Source organism: Perna viridis, chromosome 9, assembly GCF_037379345.1.
Source record: "Perna viridis isolate PV_CMFRI_1.1 ecotype Kerala chromosome 9, ASM3737934v1, whole genome shotgun sequence".
NCBI classification, from domain to species: domain Eukaryota; kingdom Metazoa; phylum Mollusca; class Bivalvia; order Mytilida; family Mytilidae; genus Perna; species Perna viridis.
This window is the reverse complement of record NC_142453.1, coordinates 32206612-32232599: the sequence shown is the minus strand read 5'-3', so window position 1 is coordinate 32232599 and position 25988 is coordinate 32206612. Positions and strand designations below refer to the sequence as shown.

Here is a 25988-nt window from a genome sequence, read left to right as displayed (position 1 = left end):
TAATGTACTTTGGCTATTTCAGGGAATGAAAACATTCATCTGATTTCATCAGGGACAGGTCATAAGATGGCAATATTTTTGGAAGACTTTGACAATGTAATCAAATATGCTAACTACTCATCTTTCCTGCTTGGAGACGAATATAACAAATACCCAATAGTAATATCAGGGTTCAATGGCTCTACTGGATGTGAGTATAACATCTGATACTCACCTTCACTACTAATATTTAAGATAAAGTTTGCATATAAGAAGTAAATGTCCATCTTGCACAGAGAAAGATAAATAATACAAGTACGATTTAACTCTAATTTCCGTTAAGTTTTACAACGTGACTAGGCATGCCAGTATACTTGCTGATTGAAGAGGCATGTTAGAATAATAATATTTGTGCTTATATACCGTTATGGATGTCAAATTACTTAAATTTCTAGTTTTTTCTTTGTGACTTTAGATTGCGAATGACATTTAGATACTGTGCTTGTTGTTTAAAGGCAGCATATTGATTGACAATTTTTTTATGACTATGATATCAAAGAAAATGGTCAGAGCAATTCAAACCTTGAAAAAGAAAACAGACCACCAAACTTATATCATATTTGGTACTATACGGAAATTCCAACTTAAAACGAAAAATTAGTAACAACAGCCCTTTTTAACAGGTGGCGACAGCTTAGAGTACCATAACAACCAAGCATTCGCTACTAAAGACAATGACGTCATGAAACATGGCTGCCCTCAGTTGAGACATGGTGCATGGTGGTATGTCCATTGTTCCTATTCTAATCTGAATGGACCATATACTGGTGGACAGGGTACCGACGGTTCAACAATGTCTTGGTACCACTGGAGGAAGTATTATTCTCTAAAGCAAACTAAAATGATGATAATGAAGGGTTAAAATGTGTTTGTTTTATTTATTTCCTTTCATAATCAAACCTCCCACACAAAAAAAGTCTGGTGATATTCATTTTCAAGCGGGATTACTGCTTTTTAATCAAAATGTCTTACTTATCATGTTTTAGGAAATGACATATGACATATGCCATATGTAATGAATATAAGTACGACAATCTCTTCTCCTGTTGTGCTCAGTTTATTTTTATATTCCGCTAGGTGTTGGTTTAGGCTTCCTCTATTGATAGTTTGGTTTAGATAAATTCTTGTATATATTTTGTCATAGAATTGGAACTTTCTATATATCTGGTTCTAATGCTGCTGTTGAAAATTAATCCTTGAAACACGTGAACATATTGCCAAAATTTGCAACATTTATATGAGTAGCATTTTAGAATTAAAGAGTAATCAAGGAAACCCAGATCCAAGCGGAAATCAAAAGAATGTAATCCATGGACAAAGACCAGAAAACAGACACCCACAACAGAGAACATGAAATGACCAAAACATATATCATTCTGAATTTAATATAAATCAAGAGTAATTAGTAATCTATTTCATATCTCTTCGTAAGTACTTTATATATTTTAGTACACTTAGCCTTAAATAAGGCAGAAATTATCTACGCAACTTTCCGCTTCAACAAAACGTTTCTGTACATTCTGAAAGGTATCAAGTCAAGATATCTCGAATAAAGTAGAACTATTTAACAATGTGTTCTGCATTGAAGTTATAATAACCCATCATTATGATACATCATATTTAAAAAAAGATGTCAACCAATAAAGTATAGCTTACATAAACAAATTTAATTCGGTTTCACTTATCATGTTATTAAATTAAATGGTTACCATTTTATGGTACTGTAGCTTTTATATTTAGTTATGAAATTAAAGTATTTTAATTCATAATACACACAATATTTTGTAGAAAAAAAATTCATAAAACGTGACAAAAACTAATATGAAATAAATAAATCGGATTCTAAAACTAGCGCTGGTGAAAGATTTGGTCTAAATATCATATAACTGTAGGGAGAGCCGACATATACTAACGACGAATGACGAATTGGCTAAATAAAGTTGAAGATAGTATAATAACCGACTCTAGAAATACAAATGTAAATAAACTATCATTAATAGCACTCGAATGCTAATAAAATGTTGTCCAAATTGTCCGAAATCGCTTTTATTTTACTGATCACAATCTGCAGACAAATACATTTCACCAGAAATCATACGAAATGCAGAAAACACATACAGAAAGAGTAATCAAGGGAACCAAGGTAATAGCGGTAATCAAACGAATGCAATCCAGGGACAAAGACCACACATGGAAAACAGACATACACAACAAAGAACATAGAGTAACTAAAATCATACATACAAAGTAACAAAAGCAAATAAGCAACTCGGAGTCCACTAAAAACTTGGAGCATGGACCAGGTGCACCGGTAGGGTAAGCGTCCTCTGCTTTTCTAGAAACGCCCGCCGAGTTGCTCATAAAAAGTCAAGTCCGGGGTAGACGAAAAAAGAAAGGAAAACTATGACATGCTGAACAAATCAGTTGTCATGGTGCAGATGGATACACGGTAACAATAATCAATCACATCCTAACTGTATACACCACTTCCCGACAGAGAGATTTTACAAATGTAGGACTTCACTGACGCTCCCTTCCTTTTAATAATGCAAGGAAGAAGACCCATTCATTAAAACATATGTTGCATTTCCCGCTCCTGTATTTATCTTGTAATTTACATTATCACACTTAAGTCGACTTTCAAAAGGCATGTTTGCATGATAACAGAAGCATTCGAAGAAGCATACTATGCAATGCAAAATACACAATAAATAATGAAATCCAAAACGGTAAATATAACGCAATTCGTTTTCATTTTGATCTTGAGATGCTTAAATCGTGCAATTTTCTTTATGTAAAGCTTTGGTAAAGTCCTGAAGTAGAATTACAAGTATCGTAGGGACGGTTTTTGTTACTTATAACGGGTGATCACCATTCTTAGATCTTTAATTAATATACTTAGATGTAGTAAAATATTTTATCTCGTTTAAGTATTATAGTATTTTGCAGCTATTGTTTATTTCACATTCTTATCATAAACGTATAAGCATACCTAAGAAAATGTGAGCATAAAAATTTCTGTTCATCGTGATTCTTAAACACTTGAGAAATACAAGTGAACGATTCTTGAGCGAACCTATTCAGGTAGACTGCATAATAAGAGACTAAAGAACTGTTTATCAACATTTCTGCCCAGTGCACTTTAAACAAATTTAATCTTTATCAAAAATCTCTGCCTGATAGGAAAGGACCACTTTCATTTTCATTTTGTATCGACATATATCACACTTTGCAGACACAAGTGTAAAAAAATATGGCTACTAAAGGTCAGTATTCAGTTATATTTTCTTACGTAATAATTACTCATTTAGCATTAGGCTTGAGATTGGGTAGTGCTTACCTAGAGTAAACGTTGACAATATCCTGTCACATTAATAATTACATTAAAATGGTGGCGCTAACGACCGTGAATCAAATGTAATTGAGAAAAGCCCATGTCACCTTTCTGTCTTTGTCAGTCATTTTTATCTATTCTGCGATACGAGACATGAGTGATTCTATTTTGAGGTTTTTTCCAGACAGTCTGATTTTCGAATCACCTGTATTAACAAATATGCGTTGTTTTTTGTAAGTCCCAACGAACACCAAATACACTCAATGTTCCAAAAGTATAATCAGGCAAAGGAATAGGACTTTATTTTCATCGTACGTAAAACGGAATTGTTACGCTTTGTTAGATATACTGTATAAAGTTTGCTTTGATAATTCGAAAAGGTGTTGTAAAAGATAGAAAAAAACATATATGTCAAATGTCCACATATTTCATGTCGTTCGTTCAATGTTTCAAAATGAGAATCGAGCTTAACATGATATTCATGTGAACTTCATGTGATACATGTATTTTCAGATGATATTCACTTAACATGAAAACAATTTTTCGTTTGCTAACTCTTTCAAATAAAATGTTCACATGAATTTCATGTGAAGGTTCGAAAACCCAAACTTCAAATGAAATCTGTCACAAACATTATTTGCTCACTTCAGGTTAAATTTAATTGTAAATTGTGTGAAATTCATGTGGAATTATTTTGCATGTGCATACTGAAAGGACGGTTATAACGCACATAATGAAATTCGCTGACTGAATTGATGTTCTTTACATCCTTCCTTGTCTGCTGAAAGTGTACTGAACCCAAATATGTTTTTTTTTGTTAACTTTGCATGCATTTGTCTTCCTATGGACCATTTTAAATCGGAAATCGGAATGCAATTATCATGCTGTCCATTGTAACAATGTGCAAGATGATGAATAGTCGGTACAATATTGGAAAAGAAGACACACTTTAGATCAGTGGCCCTTAACCTTTGGCTAATTGTGTTTAATTATAAATGTTTTTAATGTTTCAGTACAAATTATCTTATCAGTAGCTGTGTTTTTTCCATCAGTCGTACGTAAGTGTTTTAACGATTTATGATATGGACTAAATTTTTGGAAGATTTGTCTCACGAATAAACAAATATAATTGTGTATGTCTGTTTTCCTATAATAGTTTGGAATAGATCTGTAAAATGGCTCCTGAAAACAAAACTTTACGAAATAACAATACCAAAACAAAAACAAATGAAGCCAAGCTAAATAGTGTTTTCAACATTTAGAAATTTCGTAAAACTGTCTCCGTTTGATGGACATTTGATCAAACATATTAACCTATATGTTAATATTGTAAGAACAAGTAAAGTAAATAAACATGCAATGGCAACCGAGATGTTACAACATAACAATGTTTGCCAAGCTTAGGCAAAGTTTTGTGCGCTTTCAGCAACACGTCATTGCATTTAATGAATTGATTAGGTTTCTTCATATGAGGGTGCTTCGAGTAGCTGGTAGATATAAATATACATTTTTATATATTGAAAGGGCCCGATAGCGGTCAATCAAAATGGGTCGTCTTTGCCACGTATTATACTAAAAATGCAACACTAAGTGTTTTTTTTAATTTAGCAAAACTTTTTTTCTCTAGCCTATAGTCGAATCTACATCCATATAAGTTCAAATATAGTTATCATCAAATTGCTTAACTGTCAAAAAACACATGATACTACTTGTAAGTTTTTTTTCAGGCTATCCATTTTTTCTCTTGTCATGAAAGTTTGATATGGCGAGTTTAGTATTATATTAATATAAATTGTATAAAAAAAAATCTTTTTTCAGTTTGTGGTCAAACTTGTTTATCATGTAGTGGGGTTGATAATTCTAGCTCATGTAAAGACCAATCTGTTTGTAATAACAACGAGGTAATACATGCCTAAGTTTTTGTTTTTTGTTTTGTTTTGTTTTGTTTTGTTTTGTTTTTTGTTTAGCATGCACACGAATTAATGCTTAGCATCTGGTTTTATCCCAATATTTATGTAAGATTTACTTTAAGATCACAAGTGTTTTTAAAATTTTTGTTCATTAACCTTCCAGAGATCTATCTCTGTACTATCTTATTTCTTTAAACTTTAGTGCATCTATTCAAAAAAGATGCATCAACATACACTTGTATTAATTTTCTACTTTCGTTAAAATAAATTTACTTTAAAGGTTTGCTTCATGCACAAATATAGGACCGAATCCAAAACCGAACTGTTTGACTATGGATGCTCATACCCAGAGGTAAATCACAACGACTTTATTGCACTACTTTATATTTAAGTTTCAACTTCTTTCGGGATTTGTTTGTCCCATGCTGACTAAAATGAGAAAACCATTCCAAATTGATCATTCTGTTATATACAATGATTATCACGGTTGATTTGGAGTAGAATTGCACGTATGAATTATAAACGGCTGTTTCTAGAAATCAGCGAACACTTACCATACCGGTGCGCCTTGTCCATGCTTCAAGTTTTAGTGGAGTGAAATGGGTAAGAATTAAGAATAAAAAACATAAGCATGGGTCGTTGAAAACATCCTTATTATTATAAGAATATTGAACATTTATACAATATGGATATATCAAACATCTGTGAGATCGATGTCAAAATTGTGACAAAATCTAGTTCAGTGAAAACAGGAACTGTAAACCAACCTAATGCGCCAGCGTAATCATGCTATCACATGTGTCTTTCAAAACCAATCTTAATTGATTTTTTTAATTCTTAATTAGCTTTTCCCCAACCTTTAGTTTAGGATTATAGGTTGTGCAATAATATTTTTTTTCTCAAAATCAATGTAAATTACAATAACTATACAAAGACATATAGATTTGAAATGGAAAATAAATGCAAATATGAAATATTTATTTCGAAGATTATTCTAACACATTATTGAAATTATCTTTTACAGCTATGCATCCACTTCTATCCTAATACAAGAACAGGGTTAGAACGACGTGCCAGCGAAGGACATCATGTGATGTGTCGTGGATGTTGTAACGATACTTCCCTTTGCAATGCAGGACTGCCTTGCGATGATCCAACTAGTATGCAATAAATAGGAAATAACGTTTAACCTTTGCTCCACTGAAAATCTCAAGCATGGCATTTGTTCCTCTTGTCTCTACTTAAATATACGTTCATTATACTTATGACAGTTTTTCCCATCAGAATGCTATATGTTGATACTATAAATAAGGTATATAAGTGAAATCAACAGTTGAAACAAACATAAGGATTTAAAACACATTTCTTGTTTATGTTACGCCACCCTAAACTATTATAGAAGTAAAAGCAGGTGTATTTTGTACGAGGACGATGTTTGATATGTTTATTGTATCGATTCAGTGAACCATGGCCTTCCCAGAGAATGTTCTGACTTATCTGAGACTACATCAGGTGTTTATACCATATACCCAGACGGGTTCAAACCAGTCAATGTATATTGTGAAATTGCCAACGGAGAAAAATGGACGGTATGTTTTCTGTGATTTAAAACATAAATGACATTAATGTTATTGAGTTTTTTCTTTGCCAGATGATGCGTCGCGAGGAATTGTTTTAGCTGACCCAATAATGATATTTTACTTTATTTTGGTATAATTCAAGGCCTTATATATCTGTTATATTACACCTTTTGCATGACTTAAGGTTCCAGATAATATGTATGCTTCTTAAAAAATCAGTAACCATAACGCATACATGGCGTTGTTGTCTCCTTGACATATTCACCATATCCATTCCCGTAATGTTATCGTCCAATGACAAAGTATTCAAAATGTGTGGTTTGTTTTTGCCATGTATACAAAGAAAAGTTTCTTAAATATTTTGTTTCAAAGGTTGTACAAAGACGTTTGGATGGATCAGAAGATTTCTACCGGACATGGAATGACTACAAAAATGGCTTTGGATCAGCTGGCGGGGAATATTGGCTAGGTTTATTACTTTATATTTTTTTGTTACAAAACAGAGATACATGAGATCACATTAGTTCAGAATAAAATACTCACTGGGAATGCACAAACAGTATGCTATAGTTTACGTTTAAGTTTTCGTTGATTTGGAAATATGATATTCAGCAATTTCGGATAATGAAAAAGTTCATCTGATATCAAAAAGGGAGAGGTCACAAACAACTCAATATTCTATGAATATTTTGACAATGTCATCAAAAATGCTAACTACTCAAGTTCCACGAAGAGTTTTGTAATTAACCCCAACCCCTAATTTTTTTTAATAGCTTCCCATCAATACCAGAAATGACAAAGAAACGATACATTCTGTTTCTGTCAGCTTTATTTTAAGATACAGTTTACGTTGTTGTTAAGTTAATACTGAAGTCCATTGATTATTTCAGGGAATGAAAACCTCCACCTGATATCGACAGGCAGAGGTCACAAACTGTCAATTTTTTTAGAAGATTTTGACAATGTGACTAAATATGCTAACTACTCAAGGTTCATGCTTGGAGACGAGCACCACAAATATCCTGTAACAGTGTCAGGGTTTATTGGTTCCAGTGGTTGTGAGTTTAAAACACACTTCCCTTTAAAGAAATCCAAAATTTTCCATTCGAAATCCCTTTTCATTTCATTTCATATTCCAAATCCACAATCCTCGTCCTTCTTACCCTTTGTCCTATCACAACAACCGTTGAGGCATTTTATTTTCCTTCCACAACCCCAACATATTATAGAATAGAAACTTACTTTTTCTAATACCAAAAAAAGAAAGAAAGAAATATTATAAATATTGCAAATTTCAATATGCTGCACACGTGTTTCAGTGATTATTGATTGCTTGATTGATTGGTCATGGTTTAACGTTCTATGGCAGATGTTTCTTGCATTTAACTAAAAAGTTTCCCGTATCGAACAAATCCTCTTTTGTACATGCTCCACACGTTGTGCTGGATCTTTATTGTGCTAGTTCACAGAAACTACAGCAAGCCTGCAGGTTGGCATGTCATCCACTTGGACACATTATTCTGATTCCGAACTCTAACCCCTAAAAATACTGCATGTTAGCAGACACAAAATGACTATCTATTTTAAAATCTATAGTATGACTCATATGGGGGATCAAACCGATGACCTCCCGCATTCGAGGCGAGCGCGCTCAATCAGTAACCTCTCATCATTTATGTAATGAAAAAATTTTTTTGCGTACTAATTTACGTGAAAATCAATTTCAAATCTGCATATTTAAATCAGCAACATCTTGTAGTGATTTATTGCTTTATTATTGTTAGCTACAAAGTTAAATAATGCAGAATAATACTGTTTATACTTGTATGACAAATATTTGAAATTACTACTCAATAGAAACGCACTAAGTCGTGAATTTTTAAGATCAAAAGACAGAGTTTTAACAAAAACGGAGAAAAGACAACATATAACGAAATATAAAAATAAAACTTAGGATTACAGAAAGGCATAATCAAATGAACAACACAGAAGGCTATCATACAAAGGTTACAGAACATTTCTAGTACATTAATCGGAATGGCGTAATTTTTTTTCAAGAATGTTCGTTCCTTATGTCAGTAATACCAGAGTATATAAGAAAAAAATAAAACAAACAGTGAGAGTGTTGTATCTGACTTAATAAAGGTCATGTGTTTGACAGGTGGGGACAGCTTAGAATACCATAACAACCAAGCGTTCGCCACCAAAGATAATGACGTCATGAAACATGGCTGTCCTCAGTTGAGACATGGTGCATGGTGGTATGTCCATTGTTCGTACTCTAATCTGAATGGACCATATACTGTTGGACAGGGTACCGACGGTTCAACAATGTCTTGGTACCACTGGAGGAAGTATTATTCTTTGAAGCAAACTAAAATGATGATAATGAAGGTTTAAAATGAGTTTGTTTTGTTTTTACTTTCCTACTGGTATAATGAAACCAAGTTGAAAATATTTCAACCAACTTCCTTATTTTTGTATCTTAACCTAATAGATACTTACGATGCTCTGTATTTGTACAGTAACTCAATAAGTATCAATGTCAATGATGACCAAATTTAACAATTTCGCAGGAGGGACTTCCGAACTGATTTGTTACAAAAACCTGGTCTTATCGTATGATATGACATAAAAAAAGGTTTATTGTGCAGAAACTTTTAAGATATGATAATGCATTACTTATTTGTATATAAAAAATAATGTATGGAGTTTGCCTTGAAACATCATGATCTTAATTATCACGAAATAAATTGAATATTAAGAATGCTTTATGGACAACTGCGCTATTTTGAAATCAAAGTTGTCTTTCTTGCCATCAGTCTACAATTAACGAATTGAAAACTACACAGCAAATCGTACAATCCAATGGATCATGAATGTGCAATGGATATCAGACGTAATTGTGTGGAAATAAGGAAAGAAGTTTCGTAATATATATTTGTAAATAAATTATTGATATCTCTTTTTATAGTACAAATGTTTGCACAAATCATACACGAATCTAGTGCTTCAGGTTATTAATATTATTATAGCCTGACAAATGAAGCATCAACTACTCAAGAACTTTTAAATGATTTTTGATAAAATTGAGGATATCAAAGCACAGTGACAGAAGAAATGTTCAATGTCTATCTATTATACATCAACAAATTCAGAAACACAAATAAGAAAACCTATGAAGGACAAGTTATATAAAATACACCAATACTACATGAAAAGGTACACATGTGGCGAAAAATACTGGTGATTTTCATTTATCTGGAAGAGTGTGCATTATATCTGCTTATTGTGAGACAATCAACATGTTGTTCACTGAAAGTCATCGTCATTAAAATAATATTTATGACCGATGTATATCATTTGGCATTATTGAAACATACATACTATCACCGCCATTCAGGCAATAGTTTAACTCTAGAAGTGACGATTAACTTTTAGCAACATAGCATTGTCTAACCAACTTTTGTGAAGCCGTTAACCCCAAATCCAGAAAATTGGTATATGACAAATTACTGCAAAAATTCGAGTACACGTTAAAATGGTTAGAAAAAAAACTTCAAAGCTCTAAAAAGTAGATCCTATGCTTATATGGTGCACATTTGACGTGTCAATGTGTGTTGTAAGCGCGCATTTTTCCTGCAATATGTGTATTGTACATATTTTGTACAAGTTAAACTGTTTTTGTTTGTAAAAAGTATGTATCATTTTTTAAGAGTTACACTAGTTACGTTTCTTAATGCTTTTAATCTCATAAATTTTTTTTCGGCTGAAATTTTATCGACTGTCGTTTTATGGGGATATTTATTGGATAATGCTTTTCTGACATAAATCATGTTAATTTCGTTTAAGTTACATGTATCAATATGAGCTCAAAACAGTTCTGTGCTAGATTGACATATCGTGCTTCGTGCTGATACATAATTGTTGTTACATGTAACAGTTTTTTTTTATTGTTTACCTGTAAATTACACCATGAACATAAAAAAAAGACAAACAAATTATATTTGAAAACTACAGATATTTCATTTTTTTCAAATTGCACGTGCCTTGTACTATTTCGTAGACACAAAACAAACATTATACGAGCATAGATAGAAAACCAATGAGGATAAACTGATGAAATTGATACAGGAAGATACCGTAAGCATAGAAGGGAAATCATTGTAGGTTTAGTAATTCCCTTTGAAGCGTGCTACTGATATTGTGCCAAAGTCTATAAAAGATAAGAAATGATAATAATATCAATACTGATTTTCGTACCTAAAGGGTCAGTGACTTCTATTCAACTATAATCTTTTTCTGAAATATTGCTGCTCTGAAGTTAAACCCCAACAAATAAACAAACAAACAGATAAACTGTGATTATATATGAAATTGTTAAAAGGGTCAAAAAAACAAAACGATCACTAAAGGTAAGTTTAACCAATTTTCTTTTCCGTTTTTTGTGTACTATGTATGACAGCCAATGACAGACAGGTGCATGGGACCGTTTCTAACATGGGGTAAAAGACACAAGCGCAAAATAAATGAACAAGTTGATTGATATTGTCGTCTGTCTACTTACATTTTGAAACAATGTAGCAGTAGATTTCGATAGGGAACAAAGTGTCAAGTTTATCGACAATGTCATAGCACCAAAGCCTCTATGGAGATTCGAACTCCTGTTTTCTGTTAAAAACAGATGTAATCGCCACTATACTATGAAGACTGCTATAATATCACTTGTCTGCATTCCTGTATAGGACGAAACATTTAAAGTTATAATTGAATTTACATTGTACAGACAATATAATCCAGTAAAAAAAACAGTTGAAAAACACGTGCTACTCCTTGTTCTCTAATTACCATGCAGATACGCGAGGACTTGTTTCTCAAATATACACTTTAACATAACACAACATAAACTATTCGACCACTTTTCTGTTATGGCATTTAAATCAGTTATTGATATATTCACTTCAATTTCCGATGTTATGTATCTGAATGAAAATATATGGGTCAATTTATTGGTTACGTGTCGCACGAAAGCGTTCCACTGACATATAGCAATTTGAATAATGTAGATCCACGTGGATGTAAATATATATTCAAATTATACAGAAAACAGAAAAAAAACAATTACTACATTATGGAATGTTTAGGTGTTTTAGCAAGTTAAGGTTCTAATCGTCTTCATTGATTAACCGTTCAGTAATATGGTACACATTTTATGCAAATAATGAATTGACCTATATTATATTAAACGGATGAATACGTTCTTACACTCGTCATTTATTGAAAATCTGGAATTTCTTCCACGAGTCGATCCGATAGAGACTCATGTAAGAACCAATATCCTCATCCATGCATGTTGCAAATTTATTTCGAAGTATAACTTGTGGTCCAATCACATATACGATAATGTTAATGTTAGTTAAAAACTAAAACTCCATAGTTAAAGTTAAAAAATGATTTTGAAGTGGCAGTTAAGGCTTGTTGGTTGATGTTGTTTCCATTTCCTTTTTTCTAGGTCACACATCAACATTTTATCTTCTAACTTTGATTCAATCGTAGGTGACGGAGGCCTCAATATCAAATGGACACTTTTATTTTAATGCATGGTTAATATTTCGTCACAATCTTACAACGACTCGGGGGCCCAAAACAAGTATTTTGAATAATTCAAACGATACAGCATGGTAAAAAAATACTTTTTATTTTAGATTTATACGTACGGTCGACCGTTTTTTCAGAATCTTGAAATAATGCCTTTATTTTCAGCTTTGGTTTTCAGTTGCAGCCATTATTTCCTCATTTATATGTAAGTATTTCAAGAAGATAACGCTTATTGTTTGTGTGTGTTAAAAAAAACGAAAAATTCCGAACACAAATAAAGAAAATGTACAAATGTGCAAAAATCGTAATTAAGCGAAACAAATCTTGAGTAACAATTTACGGAAAAAAACAATAGCAAAACTAACAAATGCCAAACAAGAACAAAACAAAACAACAAAAACAAAAATAAACGAATATTTGGAATAATACAAAAGACGAGTTATGGCCTCGAATCAATGTGTTTGATTCTGGGCGATTTCCAGTTTTTGTCGAGTTTTTCCCTCTATTTTTTGTTTGTTGTTTGTTGTTATTTATTTTTGTTTTAATATTTATTTTTATATTATCACAACGTAATTGACGTAGAAATAAGGTGGACTTGCTACAATGGTAATACTTTTCAGGTTGTGGTCTAACTTGTTTATCCTGCAGTGGGGTGGATAATTTGAATCTTTACGCAGAACAAACTTTGTAACGTAGACCAGGTAACAATCAACTGTTTTTATGTTTAGCTGCACAGCAGGTGAATAACACGATTTTTTTATTTATGGACATATTTCTTTAAAAAATACCCCGATTTTTTACGACATTTTTTGTTTTGTTTACCGATCATGACATTGGTTGTTTTGATTCAGCTTCAACGTCATTTTATAAGGTCCGCTCCTGAAGTCTCTTTCGATAATTGGTTTACTCAAGTAGCTTAGCCAAAGTACAACATTAAAAATGTTCTTATTTTCGAGGATCTACTGCTTATATAAAGTATAAGGAAATGGACCAGCGAGAGGAGAACTAGAGAAGTATATATATAATCTGTATATATTAAATGTTTTAAAGAGAGGGGACATGTGGTAACTAGAGCATAAATAGAATATTTGAAGAAAAGGACAGGTTACCCCAGGAACCAATATATGATCAATTTGACCTGATTACCATAAAGTCTTAATTTATTAACGTTCGATGATGAATTTTATAGTTTTTATACAGGTTTACCCTACCGGTGCACCTGGTCCATGCTCCCAGTTCTTAGTGGAGTCCGAGTTGCTCATTTGCTTTTGTTACTTTGTATGTATGATTTTAGTTACTTTATGTTCTTTGTTGTGTATGTCTGTTTTCCATGTCGGGTCTTTGTCCCTGGATTACATCCTTTTGATTACCGCTGTAACCTTGATTCCCTTGAATACTCTTTGCTTCATGCATAGATATAAAACTGAATCAAATGCCGAACTGTTTGACTTCTTATCCGGAGATAAATCTATTTCATTTTCATGTTGTTGTCTTAAAACATCTGAGTTGTCTTGTTTGTCATTCGTTTTATGAAAACTTACAATTCACTTGATGAAAAAGATGAAAATTGATATATTCTAAGGAAAACAACTTTATTTAAATTAAGACATCATTTGGTCAAAATGGTGACTTTTTGTGTAAAAGCATCATCGATTTTTGTCCAATCAAATTACGCAAACAAGCAACAAAATCTTGCAAAAAAGACTCTAAACATTGATGTTATTATAGGTTTTATCTTGTTGGTAAATGACTCAGATGATTATGCGATAAAACATTGCGGTGCTTGTTAAAACTTAATCAAGTAGATTGTTTTAAAAATACATTATAAAGGCGGCTTCATGGCTCGGTTAGCACATTCTTTTACATATACAGTGTTTCTATATATATTTTAAGAAATTGAGAGCTTCAATGTAAGTGGCGTCGAGAATCACAAAACGTTTTGGATAGTAACTTACATATACTGTGCTCCAACATGTTGATAAAAGACATTTCATGCGTAACTAGCCTTGAATTTTATGAGGAACTCGGCGGGTATTTAGACAAGAAGAGAACGCTTTCCCTACGTTTGCACCTGGTTCACGCTCCCAGCTTTTATTGGAGTCCGTATTGCTCATTTACTTTTGCTACTTTGTATGTATTACATCATGTAAGGATGTATAAATCAGAAAGAAACTGCACTGAAGTGAAATAGCAGATAATAAAGACTTCTTTGATTCTGCACAATTTGTGTGTATAAGAGCAGAAATAACATCATTCACGATGGTTGACGTTCGATAAAAGTTAATGAAGGTATTATTTTTTTGCTGTTTTAAAATACATATGTTACCACAAAAAAAGTATTTGTCCATCTTACAACTGTGCTACATTTAAAGATTAAGCAAACTCCATATTGCACTTTAAAATTGTGAATATTTACAATTGCTAGCATACAACCTTGTTACTCTTCTTATTAAACAAAGTCGTATCGATTTTTACTAATAATGTATATCAAAATGCAATGTTAATTTTTAGGTTTGCGTCAATTTCTATAGGATATCTAATCAGGCAGTATTTGGAAGACGTTCGAATGAGGGGCACCACATGCTATGTCAGGGCTGCTGTAACGAAACCAGACTTTGCAATACGAAGCTTCTGTGTGAAGGCAATAATCATTACATTCCAAGTACATAAGATGATTAAAGAAGGTTTGATATAGAGCATTTGACAATATGCACTATTATATCCAGATAAAGCCGGCCTTGGCTTACTTTCTCTATCACCTCTCAAAAGATTAGGAATAGGAACAACATTGTCAAAAGCATTGTTATTATTTTAAACGCCATATGATACAGTTTGGTAATTTATTTTAGCGCTTGTAAAATGTGAGAATTTTGAGGCAAACAGTTAAATGATTTTTGTTTTTTCGTTTCTCCTTTTGGCAGTTAATTTGGTTAATTTGTATACTAACAGTTTCAGCACATTGTAATTTGTCAATGTTTTGCCGTTTTAGCAAATCACTAAAGTACGCTTAAAATAACACCCAAGGAAATTCACCCGCTATACGGTATGTGGTTGTTTTTAGTTTATATAATATGATAGTAAACTCTATGATTATGAGATAATAACAATAAAAAAGATTTTTTGTATTTTCTTTATTACAGAAAACGATCAGCTTCCTCGTGAATGTGCGGATATGTCAATAACACATCTAGTGTTTACACAATATATCCAGATGGTACAAAAGCTGTGGAGGTGTATTGTGAAATCTCAAACGGAGAGAAATGGACCGTATGTACTTTTATGTAATTAAGTACGCCTCGACATGCATGTCAGCATACTTGTAAAATATGAGTTTCTATGACACTTTATACGTTCTATGCCCATTAATTTTTTTCATGTGTCTATAATTAAGTTGGTTAGGTTGTATTCATTAAAGATATTTTAGTCAGTTAAATAACAAACACTGCGGCGAATTTATGTGTGACTTCATAGTACTTGGTGTAAATTCAGTATACTTTGTAAAAAAAATTCTAAATCATCCTCTATAAATACCGAAAAAGATGTTGTCAAAATGCTGGAATGTTTTATCGAAAACATATTCGTCCAGTGTGGTAACGTGCTTTTCAATGTTTTTTCAACAGACAGTCATCATTCCAATGAAAACAAATGTGCTCCACTACTCGCTGTTATAGCATTATAAGGCTAACTTTATATGGTTTACTTGATCGACTCCAAAAAAGGAACATCGTTTAGCAAGATCCTTTTATCTTAGTATCCACTAATATTATAAGTTACGTTGTAAAATTATATTTCGTATCTTATCACAATGGTTCTCTCCCTTTTTTATTTCCTTATAAAACTTCCAATTTTTGTTATTATATGAAACATTTCGCACTCTTAGGCTGGATTCCATTGTCTCAAAGTGTGAAACAGAACAAATCCAATTCGAAATGCCAAATAATTTCCAGACAATCTTCTTTAACTATCGAGTCGAAGGTATTGTGAAAGTGAAATGCTTAAAATAGAGATGTAATGATAATATAGTTAATTTTCTATTTCAAGGTAATTCGAAGACGTGTAAATGGTTCAGCTGATATTTTTCCGGACTTGGAATGAGTAAAAAGAGGGCTTTGGATGTGCCCATGGAGAATATTGGCTTGGTAAGTTATGTATGGTTTTGTTATAGTCACTACGGCTGCAACTCTGCAATCATTTTCTATATTAATGAATATTAAACAATGTTTGTAAAATCCCTAAATAATGTGCAGTTTTTGAGAAGATCAGTAATCAGCAAACGTAACTGGTAACCGAAGTTCTTTTCTGTCCCGAGTATCTTTGCTTTGTACGAGTTGTTTTGTATGTCATTTTGATTATCCCTATATTTTATCAAATGATTCAGAATTGTCTGTTACTTCGGAATACTGCTATTTCTTTTTTTATCTTAGGAAATGATAACATTCATTTGTTGTCCACGTCAGCGGGGCATAATTTGTCTATTTACATGGAAGAATTTGATAACCAATTTAAGTATGCAAACTACTCCATTTTCATGTTTGGAGATGAACATAAAAAGTACAGATTGACTGTACAATGGATCATCCGGAAGTAGGTATCAATATTATTACCGTTTATAACCAATGTTTAATCAGATAGGAAAAACTAGTAGCAATGATGATCGTATGGTTTGATGGTAATTGTTTTTTTTTAAGAAGAACAAGTACATGTAGTGCATGGCATTAAAAACTTAACAAAGAACTACATTTTTATCCTAGTATTTTTATGCAATATCACAATGCTAAATAAAAGGTTTATAATAGGTTAAGTATGATATGCATCATAGAGATAACCGCATTTTGACATTACTCGACGTATTTGGACGTAGACGTAAGGAAACGTTTATTTTTCAGTCATGAAATCATCACAAAACAAGCGTTTGGCTAATTGTATTTCTGGACTTATGCAGTCACTTTATTTTTCCATTTATTTGACTTTATTTACACTACACACGTTCTCTCCAAAACAATTTAATGTGCAGAATTTGGTCGTTTTATAATAGGTCTGAGTATGTTTTGGTAAGTTCTGTTACAATCCTTGAACCGATCCGCGCAACGGTTTGACGGATCGATGATCGTTGACTGATTGATCGCTGACGGATGGATAACCAATGACCGGCGACCGATCTGATCGCAGCTTTGTTATGAAAAATGACGGATGGTCTGTTTACAAAACAAGTGTAAAATAATAGTGTTAATTGATGTTTAAATTTATTACATTATAAAGATATTTGTAAAATTGACATAGAAAACACCGGGAACCGTAAAATATATTGACAGCTATGTGGTCACGTGATGCAATCACCTGTTTAATGCATTGGTTTGATCGATCGATGGTTGGTCGGAAACTGACCGGTGATCGATGACCGATCGCAGTTTTTGTTGCACGGATTGGTTCAGATACTGTACCTGCTTGTAGATAACTATCATGGTTACTGTTCCTATTTAAATTGCTGTATATGTTTTCTGTAAGATTAAATGATACTATTTGCATTGCATATCAGGAAAATATAAGGTAAAAATAGTTTGAATTGAAAATGCTAAATTATGTACAGAACAACGATTATTTTGTTAATATTTGCACCAAATTGCCCTATCGTAAAATTCTGAAAATGGATATAACGTGAACATTGTTTGTTCTCTGTTAGAGTTGTTAAAGGCCGTGAGGTTTTTAATTTTGAAACGAATGAAAGTTTTAAGTAGGTCAATGAGTGCCGATGCTACATCAGTTTTCAAAGACCCCGATGTTGCAAAAACATTGTCTTATTATACATCACAAATATGTTGTCGTACCAGCAGACAAAGCCCAAAACAACATTGATTTTGTCTGCAGAATGGTTTACATCCAATGTTTATTATCAGAGGTAGACGTAGAAAATAATAGCAGTGATAAGACCTATACTTCTACCACACTCTCTAAAGAAGAGATTGTGGAAAACCATAAATCTGTGCTACCTCTTTTGGTCTGTCTACCAAGGGCGATGATTGTAATTCACCGTCTATGTACTGGATCCTTAACTCCATACGAATCCATACAAACAACGTTACATAGCTGGATCTACAAAATGTACCACCAAACCTCTTTCAAAACATTTAATTTATATACTCAGAGCTGTCAAAGAGGGTCTGCAGTCCTACCACAACACTTGTTACTCCCGTAGTGATATTAAGTCAATGTGAATCATGAAAATTCGAAAGATCTTTTGGAGGCAATCAGTTCAAGACTATTATGTGAATATGAAAGCATTAAAAACTATGATTTTTCAACACTGTATACTTCTATTCCCCATACTCAGTTGAAATCCCGACTTAAAAATATTATACATTGTTGTTTTTCCAAAAACGTTTGTACACCTAGATACAAATATATAGTTCTTGGTAGAGATTCCTCATAATTAGTAAGAAATAATTCCAGGTCATCTTTCAAATATAATGAAGAAGATTTTTACAAAATGCTGGAATTTGTAATCGACAACATATCATATTTGTCTAGTGTGGTGGATGGCGTTTTTCAACAAACATTCGGCATTCTAATGGGAACAAATTGTGCTCCTCTACTTGCTGACCTATTCTTTTACTCTTATGAGGCTGACTTTATAGCTGATCTAATCTGAAGGAAAGAACATCGTTTAGCTTGATTTTTTAATCTTAGTTTTCGCTATATAGATGACGTATTATCTTTAAACAATCCTAATTTGCGGGATTTGATGCATCGCATCCACCCCTAAAGAACTTGAGATAAAGGATACTACAGACAATGTGAAGTCAGCCTCATATCTTGACCTACACTTAGAAATCGATGGAAAAGAAAAACTATTGACCAAACTTTACGACAAACTGATGACTTGTCATTCCGAATTGTCAACTTTCCTTTCATCTGTGGCAACATCCCTTCAGCACCTGCGTATGGTGTGTTCATATCACATCTCATACGTTATGCCAGAGCTTGTCGAAACTATGGAGACTTTTTGTATCGCGCTAGAATTCTAACAAATAGGCTCCTGGAACAGGGTTATGTTGCTAAAAGATTGAAGTCATCACTACAGACATTTTATGATCGTCATCATGAACTCGTGAATCGTTATGGTGTGTCCATCTGCGCCATGAAAACTGATTTGTTCAACGTGCCACAGTTTTCCTTTCCTCTTACCGTTGTAACCTTGGTTCCCTTGATTACTCTGCAAATGCCACCTCTTTCTATTTCTAAATATAGTACATTATTTTTCATTTAATTTCTTATCAGTAAGCGTAAACAATAGCGTAAGCAACACTTGCTGTTCGACCCTGAAGATGTATAAACCGGGCAACTACATAAATAATCCCCTTAAGCGTCAAACTAAATCTATTTCAGTTCACATATATCAAGTATACTTCTGAAAGGATTGGTAAAAAAAGTGTGGTACCCGTACAACTTTTCCACGATACCCAAATGACATTCATTTAAAACAGAAAATATAAAAATTGTGATTTCAAAATTGATCAAGATATGTAATCAGTTTCTATTTTAATTTAATGTCATGAATCCGATATTTCTCTTTTGTTGATTATTTTAAATCTCATTTCTACCCGAATTCAATGTATTTTTGAAATTATTCAAAATATTTAAAACTCAATTAAAGGTTATAAGATTTAGCGAGGTTGAAAAAAGGAGCCTAAGAGATTGTATTCTGCAGCGTTCATAGCGAGGATTGCCGTACCAGCAACGTGTGGATACGATATTGTTCAAAAACAAAGATAAGTCAATGATCTTTAGTTAATAGCTAAAAAGTTTGATTTATAAAAAAAGAGATCTATTTTCACAATTGATGGTGTTATTGTATTTTTGACGTGTGTTCAAACTTACATGGCGATAATGAATTGAAATCACAGAAAATATTTATATAAAGAATGATAAACCAAAAAAAAAAAAACTGCTGATCTAAACCACGACTTGATAGGTAATACTGCGCACATACGGATTTTACTTTGTTTATTCAAGACATATACATGAATTATATAACACCCATTTTTAAGTCAAAAAGATAAGAATAATAGGCACATGAACCAAATGATGTCAGAAATCATATATAAAAAGATGATATGCTCGATGAAATTTCCGATTTATCTGATGAAATCTGAGACTGCTGGTCCACAAATCGATGCCTTGAACCTGGTGGCTCCGACTATGATCAACCGGGAACCAGTAAGAACAGAAAATCTACATCAGATCTGACAATGCCATTACTATGTACTTAGGGAATGCAGGAAGAGTAAACTAACTAGAAAAAAATTATGCTTTGCATGGATTAGTTGTTAAATTCATAAGGAGATAAATCTTTGTGTAGTTTCTTTTCATGACATGCATGACGAAAGAAGCAAATTATTATACTTACTACAATCCTGCAAAATATAAAATATTTTCATAAAACATATTATACACGAATACCTCGTACAATTTTGCATAATTTAATTGCGCAATACCATTTACATATAAACAAGTACTATCTTTTTTTCAAACAAGATAACCGAAAATATGATTTTATTCGGTTAACTATGTGATCACTGTGCTATGTGTCATATTTAAATTATTCAATTGATACCGAAAGTTAAGTGTTACTAGTCATTCAATATATAAACGATTATCTGGAATATTACTAAATATAAAATAAAACTGATTGCAAATGTCCGGACAGCGATGCCCACAATGGAACCTTGAATTCCATCAAAGCCATCACTTTTGTCCGATGAAATGCAAGCGAAAGTATCAAAAGAAAAACACCGTTATCACCCCCCTCCCCCACAAAAAAAAATACCAAAGTCTCACGGCTTTTAGCTATCCGTAACGGAAAACAACTTGCACTTCAATACTGACTGTTATATGTAAACAAATAAGCAAAGGTCGTTTCAACGGTGGTTCATTTTTATAATCTGATCAATTTGGTGTAAAAGATAATTCTTCATTTTTAAAAACTTCAGTTGCCCATGTTCAATTGAGATATTACAATTATAATTTAATCCATAGGAGTTATTTTGACAGTAACACTTTCCCATACATTTCTTTTTTTTAACCGGATAAATTTTAACTCCCATGGCCGTGATCAAGTTTAAGCTTTTATCACTGTAGGATGAGATTCTGAGCCCAAATAAAGTAATGACTTTTTAGTTATTTTGCATGATTCTGACATTTACTTTTACTTAACTATAAAAAAGACTACTACTTAACTATCCTTAACTATACTTAACTAAAAAAAAGATTCACAAAAGGGGACGTTCATATGATTCTGATGAAAACTCCTTAAAACATGCTTGTACTTCTAATATCTATGCAACAATTAATTGCAACTAAATAGCTTGTTAGTATAATTTTGAAGAAAATCTTAATAAAGGCCCAATAACTTGTTTTAGCATACGGAGATACTCAATATACATCACGAGCTTTTTTATTCTTCAAATTTTGTCACGAAAATATGATTCAAAGACATATAATTCCGAAAAGTTATTATAAAATCAGTGACGACATACAAAACATCAGGATGATTTGGTTTAAACAAGTTTATTTCGGAGCGCAGGCCATAAGGCGTAGGAGAGAGTAACCTGGGAACCAAGGTTATAGCGGTAATCAAAAAGAATGTAATCCAGGGGCAAAGACCAGACATGGAAAACAGACATACACAACAAAGAACACAAAGTAACTAAAATCATACATACAAAGTAACACAAGTAAATAAGCAACTCGTACTCCACGAAAAACTGGGAGCATAGACCAGGTGCACAGGTAGGGTAAGCATTCTCTGCTTTTCTAGAAACACCCACTAAGTTGCTCATAAAAAGTCAAGTCTAGGAGGTATTTATTCGTTTTCATCGGCACACCTAAAACTGATATATACATATTGTGATTATTTTGAAATAACCATTACACGATAATGATCATGCATTTGAAAATATTCTTTTAATTAAGAAATATAGTAATTGGAATATAGTTAACGAACGATCCCTTTGTGTCATGCTTGTATATGTATTGTGGCGATAGGTAGTCATACGTTGATAGGTAGAGATACGAAGAGTAATGTCAAAATGCGATTCTCTTATATAACCTCTTCTGAATAAATTTATGTGCATTGATGTATGAGTGAGAGGTAAACACCATATTTCGTTCTTCTTAACTCTTGGTTATAATTAATCCACACTCAATTGTCATTCTATATATTGAAGATTTGATCAATGTTCGTTTACGTATTCAAGTAACTTTTCTCTCTCTTTATTGCAGTTGGAGACAGCTTAGAATACCATTACAATAGTCCATTTTCTACAAAAGATCAAGAAAACAGCATCTATAAACAGAAATGTGCTAATGAACGGCATGGAGCTTGGTGGTATAAATGGTGTGCGAACTCTAATTCGAATGGACCATGCTATAAAGGATACGGGTATAATACTACAGCGACAGAATGGCAATCTTGGAGAACATATTACTCGTTAAAAAAGACAAAAATGAAGATTGAATATATTTAACCTTTTTATTTTATCAGTTTATTTCTAGTTAAGTAATTTGAAAACTAATGTAAAGGCGTTTTAATCTTTGTAACACAATTAATCCGTTCCTTAAATGAAACATGTATTTTTGGCTACTTATGATCATCCACACAGTTAAGGACTGTAGCTGAATTATTTTAAATTCATCTACCAATTTAAAGAGTGGATACGTATTACAATGGCTCGTTTATTGAGCGTTTTACAAGTTTTAAGTTCTATGCAGATAGTTTTAATATTACAAATTTTGTATGAGCTGTATCGAATGGACGTTCGCCAAAATCATACATTGTTTATGTTCTTACTTGAAAAAAAAACCGTCGAGACTGTAAAAAAATGTTTTCGAGCGAACAACTTTTTAAGGTATTGGCTTTTTTTTCGATTTAAACGCGATTGAAAAATTATATTGGTGTCTGACTTCTATCAATATCGGCTTAGATTTCGTATGTATTTGTTTACCTTTTACACCCAATTTACGTGAGTTTTACATGAATTGTGACATAAAATATTAAATTTTATGTCACAATTCATGTATTATGATTTTTAGAAATGTTTTGTAGAGTTTTATGAACTACCATGTAAATGGGATGAAGTACCGGAAACTAGGACGCTTGGTATGGATCTATACCGAAATAGCATGTCTCGTTATATCAATATATCTTCAATAAAAGCCTTTTTCAATATACTTTGATAAATACAAAAATTACTAATCATATATATATTGCAAGTTTTGATATGCTGTTTACGATAATGTTTGAACTTTAATCGTACAATTCATTCAGGAAGTTGAATAAAATGCGTTATCGTTATTCTTTCAATTATATCTACACATTACATGTGGAAGTTTACATTTGATAATGTTAAACAAGTAAAATTATTTTGGATTGATCTGAAAACAGGTAATTAGATGTATAAATATTATACTCTTACAGAAATGAGCACACACTATATAATTATTTTCAACTTCTGTTATATTACATTCATTTACAAGGGTATCATTTTGTCTAGAGTTCACTGTATTTCAGCGTCTAGTTTAGGTTTTCCCCTTATGTTTTGTTTTCACCGAGAAACCGCGTAAATCTTATTTCTCTCTACGTAGTAAATTATTTACTGTTCAATATTTTGTTCAATTTGTCACGTTTCATCTATTGGCATTTAAATGGCAATTTGTTTCACCGCAGTAGTCGTTTTTTTCTAGAAGTCGACTAGACTTCAGTAACGATACCTTATTTGTTTACATCTTTTATATCTTTAAAAACCAATATTTTCAACTGCTTCACATTTGTATAAAACAATCTTTTATCATCGATAAATAATAATAATAATAAAACAAAAGTAAGTAATATATATACATGAATTTTGTCTCTTGCAATTTAGTTCTTTTTCAAGTCTCCAATAACATATGCGGTATGATTTCCTTAGACGATGGTCGAATAGTTATGTGTAATTCAAAAGGCAAAATGATTCTAGTTTACAATTCGAAGAGAGAATGTCTTGAAGTTGTTCCTGTTGTTTCATATCCAACAAATATCGCTATTTCATTTAACCAAAAAGAGGGTGTTATATCATTTGAAGGTGAAAACTTTATTCAATTTATTACCTTAACCGAAGAATTTTTGATTCCGAATAGAAAAGTAGACCTAATTAATAAGTGTAATGGTGGAATATGCTTCAAAGAGGACACAGTTATTGTTGGTAGAAAAACCGGATTCGACATATATCAAAAAGATGGCACATGTATTAACTACGTTAACTCAAGTCTCGAGCAGGTTTCATTCTTAAAGCACTCTATGGGTATTTTTGCTTACTCGGATAATCATACAATGGTGATCAAAGCAACAAACGGTGTGCAGAGAGGTAGTCCATTAACATTTGAAGGAGAATATGCAACGATCCTAGATGCTGCTATTCATGAAACCGGGACGGTATACTGTATAGATTGCAATAATAACATTTTGGTGAAATATAAAGACAAATCGCAGCCGTCTGTTGCACTTTCAAGTATTGAAGGATTGTATAGACCGAGAGCGTTATGTTTTAGTAGTAATTATACCCGATTGTACATCGCTAATAACGATGGTCGGTCAATCTTTTCAATATCAACATCATTTATACTTTAATGACGTTTAACAGTGTAAAATATATTGATACTTCATACTTGAAATCTTAGCATTACAATTTCGCTTGATTGAATCAATATTGAATTTTTAGATGACGATTAAACAAAGAGTAATATGAATATTAATTGGAAAGAATAAATAACAAAAACTTGATCACGCGAGTCGTAAAACCACTATATTTAATAATTGTGCGAAACTAAACTTGTTCGGCGCACAAATTACATCTTAAAGCGTTCTTGTCATGAATGATTATATTTTGGGTACTCACGAAAACAAACTGTTAAATGAATTTCTCCATTATTGGTTTTCATTTTCAACATTAGTTTTCAATTTTGTAAACGGAGGATTGATATTCGTTGTCTGACATTTTGCTACTCTTTGAAAGAATAAAGACTGAGAGCGAAATTGTCGTATTCATTTCACAGTGTGAATTATCGAAAATTTTTACACAGGGAGAAAATAGTGACTCACCGCTATCTTTTTAATAAAAATATGCGTATTTTTGCTATAGTTTGCCGATATATAAATAAGAACAGAGTACAAGCAAATATAACGTTGTTTTATAATACTTGGTTAATATAAAAAGTCATTAATTTTTCATTTGTAATTGATTATTACTTGTTAATGGGTTTGTTATGGTTATTTTGTTATTATTTGACTCTTTGTTTTGTTGCATTTTGTTTAATTGTTTGTGGTGCTTTTAGCTTTGGTTAAAATGTTCATATGTAATGGTTTTAACAGTGTTATCACTCTGTGTGTTTCTCTGCCAAATAAACTTAAATTAGTATTACACACGTTTTGATCATCACATTTTAATATATTTGTGTGATAATAAAAACATATGTCAGATTAAACATCTTTACACA

At 32.2% G+C, this 25988-nt stretch overlaps 2 protein-coding genes, 1 long non-coding RNA gene and 1 pseudogene across 8 annotated transcripts in view; 3 read left to right on the top strand and 1 right to left on the bottom strand.

Moving 5' to 3' along the window:
- LOC148607853 (microfibril-associated glycoprotein 4-like) overlaps positions 1 to 907 on the top strand; it is a 9621-nt gene extending 8714 nt beyond the window's left edge. Inside the window, exons 8-9 of the mRNA XM_088547258.1 lie at positions 23 to 190; positions 663 to 907. Coding sequence (XP_088403384.1) covers positions 23 to 190; positions 663 to 901 — 407 coding nt within the window. The 3' untranslated portion in view covers positions 902 to 907. The remainder of the gene's footprint in view (positions 1 to 22; positions 191 to 662) is intronic.
- LOC148607851 (uncharacterized) overlaps positions 1 to 11849 on the bottom strand; it is a 20402-nt gene extending 8553 nt beyond the window's left edge. Inside the window, exon 1 of one of the 2 annotated variants that reach the window (XR_015915584.1) lies at positions 11431 to 11849. This is a non-coding gene — a long non-coding RNA (uncharacterized LOC148607851). Of the gene's footprint in view, positions 1 to 3379; positions 3499 to 11430 lie in introns of those variants that run through there. The other variant, XR_015915583.1, reaches the window with a different exon arrangement.
- LOC148607852 (microfibril-associated glycoprotein 4-like) lies at positions 3166 to 9269 on the top strand. 4 transcript variants are annotated; one of them, XM_088547260.1, is made up of 9 exons: positions 3168 to 3305; positions 4387 to 4431; positions 5192 to 5274; positions 5564 to 5635; positions 6308 to 6443; positions 6745 to 6872; positions 7236 to 7332; positions 7754 to 7921; positions 9025 to 9269. In XM_088547260.1, the coding sequence occupies exons 1-9, from the start codon at positions 3293 to 3295 to the stop codon at positions 9261 to 9263; spliced, it is 981 nt and encodes a 326-aa protein (XP_088403386.1). In that variant the 5' UTR covers positions 3168 to 3292; the 3' UTR covers positions 9264 to 9269. The 4 variants fall into 4 exon arrangements, with proteins under 4 accessions (XP_088403389.1, XP_088403387.1, XP_088403386.1 ...); XM_088547263.1 differs by lacking the exon at positions 7754 to 7921 and having other exon boundaries at positions 3166 to 3305; XM_088547261.1 differs by lacking the exon at positions 5192 to 5274 and having other exon boundaries at positions 3167 to 3305; positions 4387 to 4427.
- LOC148607850 (ryncolin-1-like) lies at positions 11210 to 25988 on the top strand (annotated as a pseudogene). The gene is made up of 8 exons (XR_015915581.1): positions 11210 to 11278; positions 12640 to 12666; positions 13082 to 13162; positions 14973 to 15296; positions 15602 to 15728; positions 16503 to 16600; positions 16886 to 17045; positions 22740 to 25988. The product of XR_015915581.1 is annotated as a ryncolin-1-like (transcript).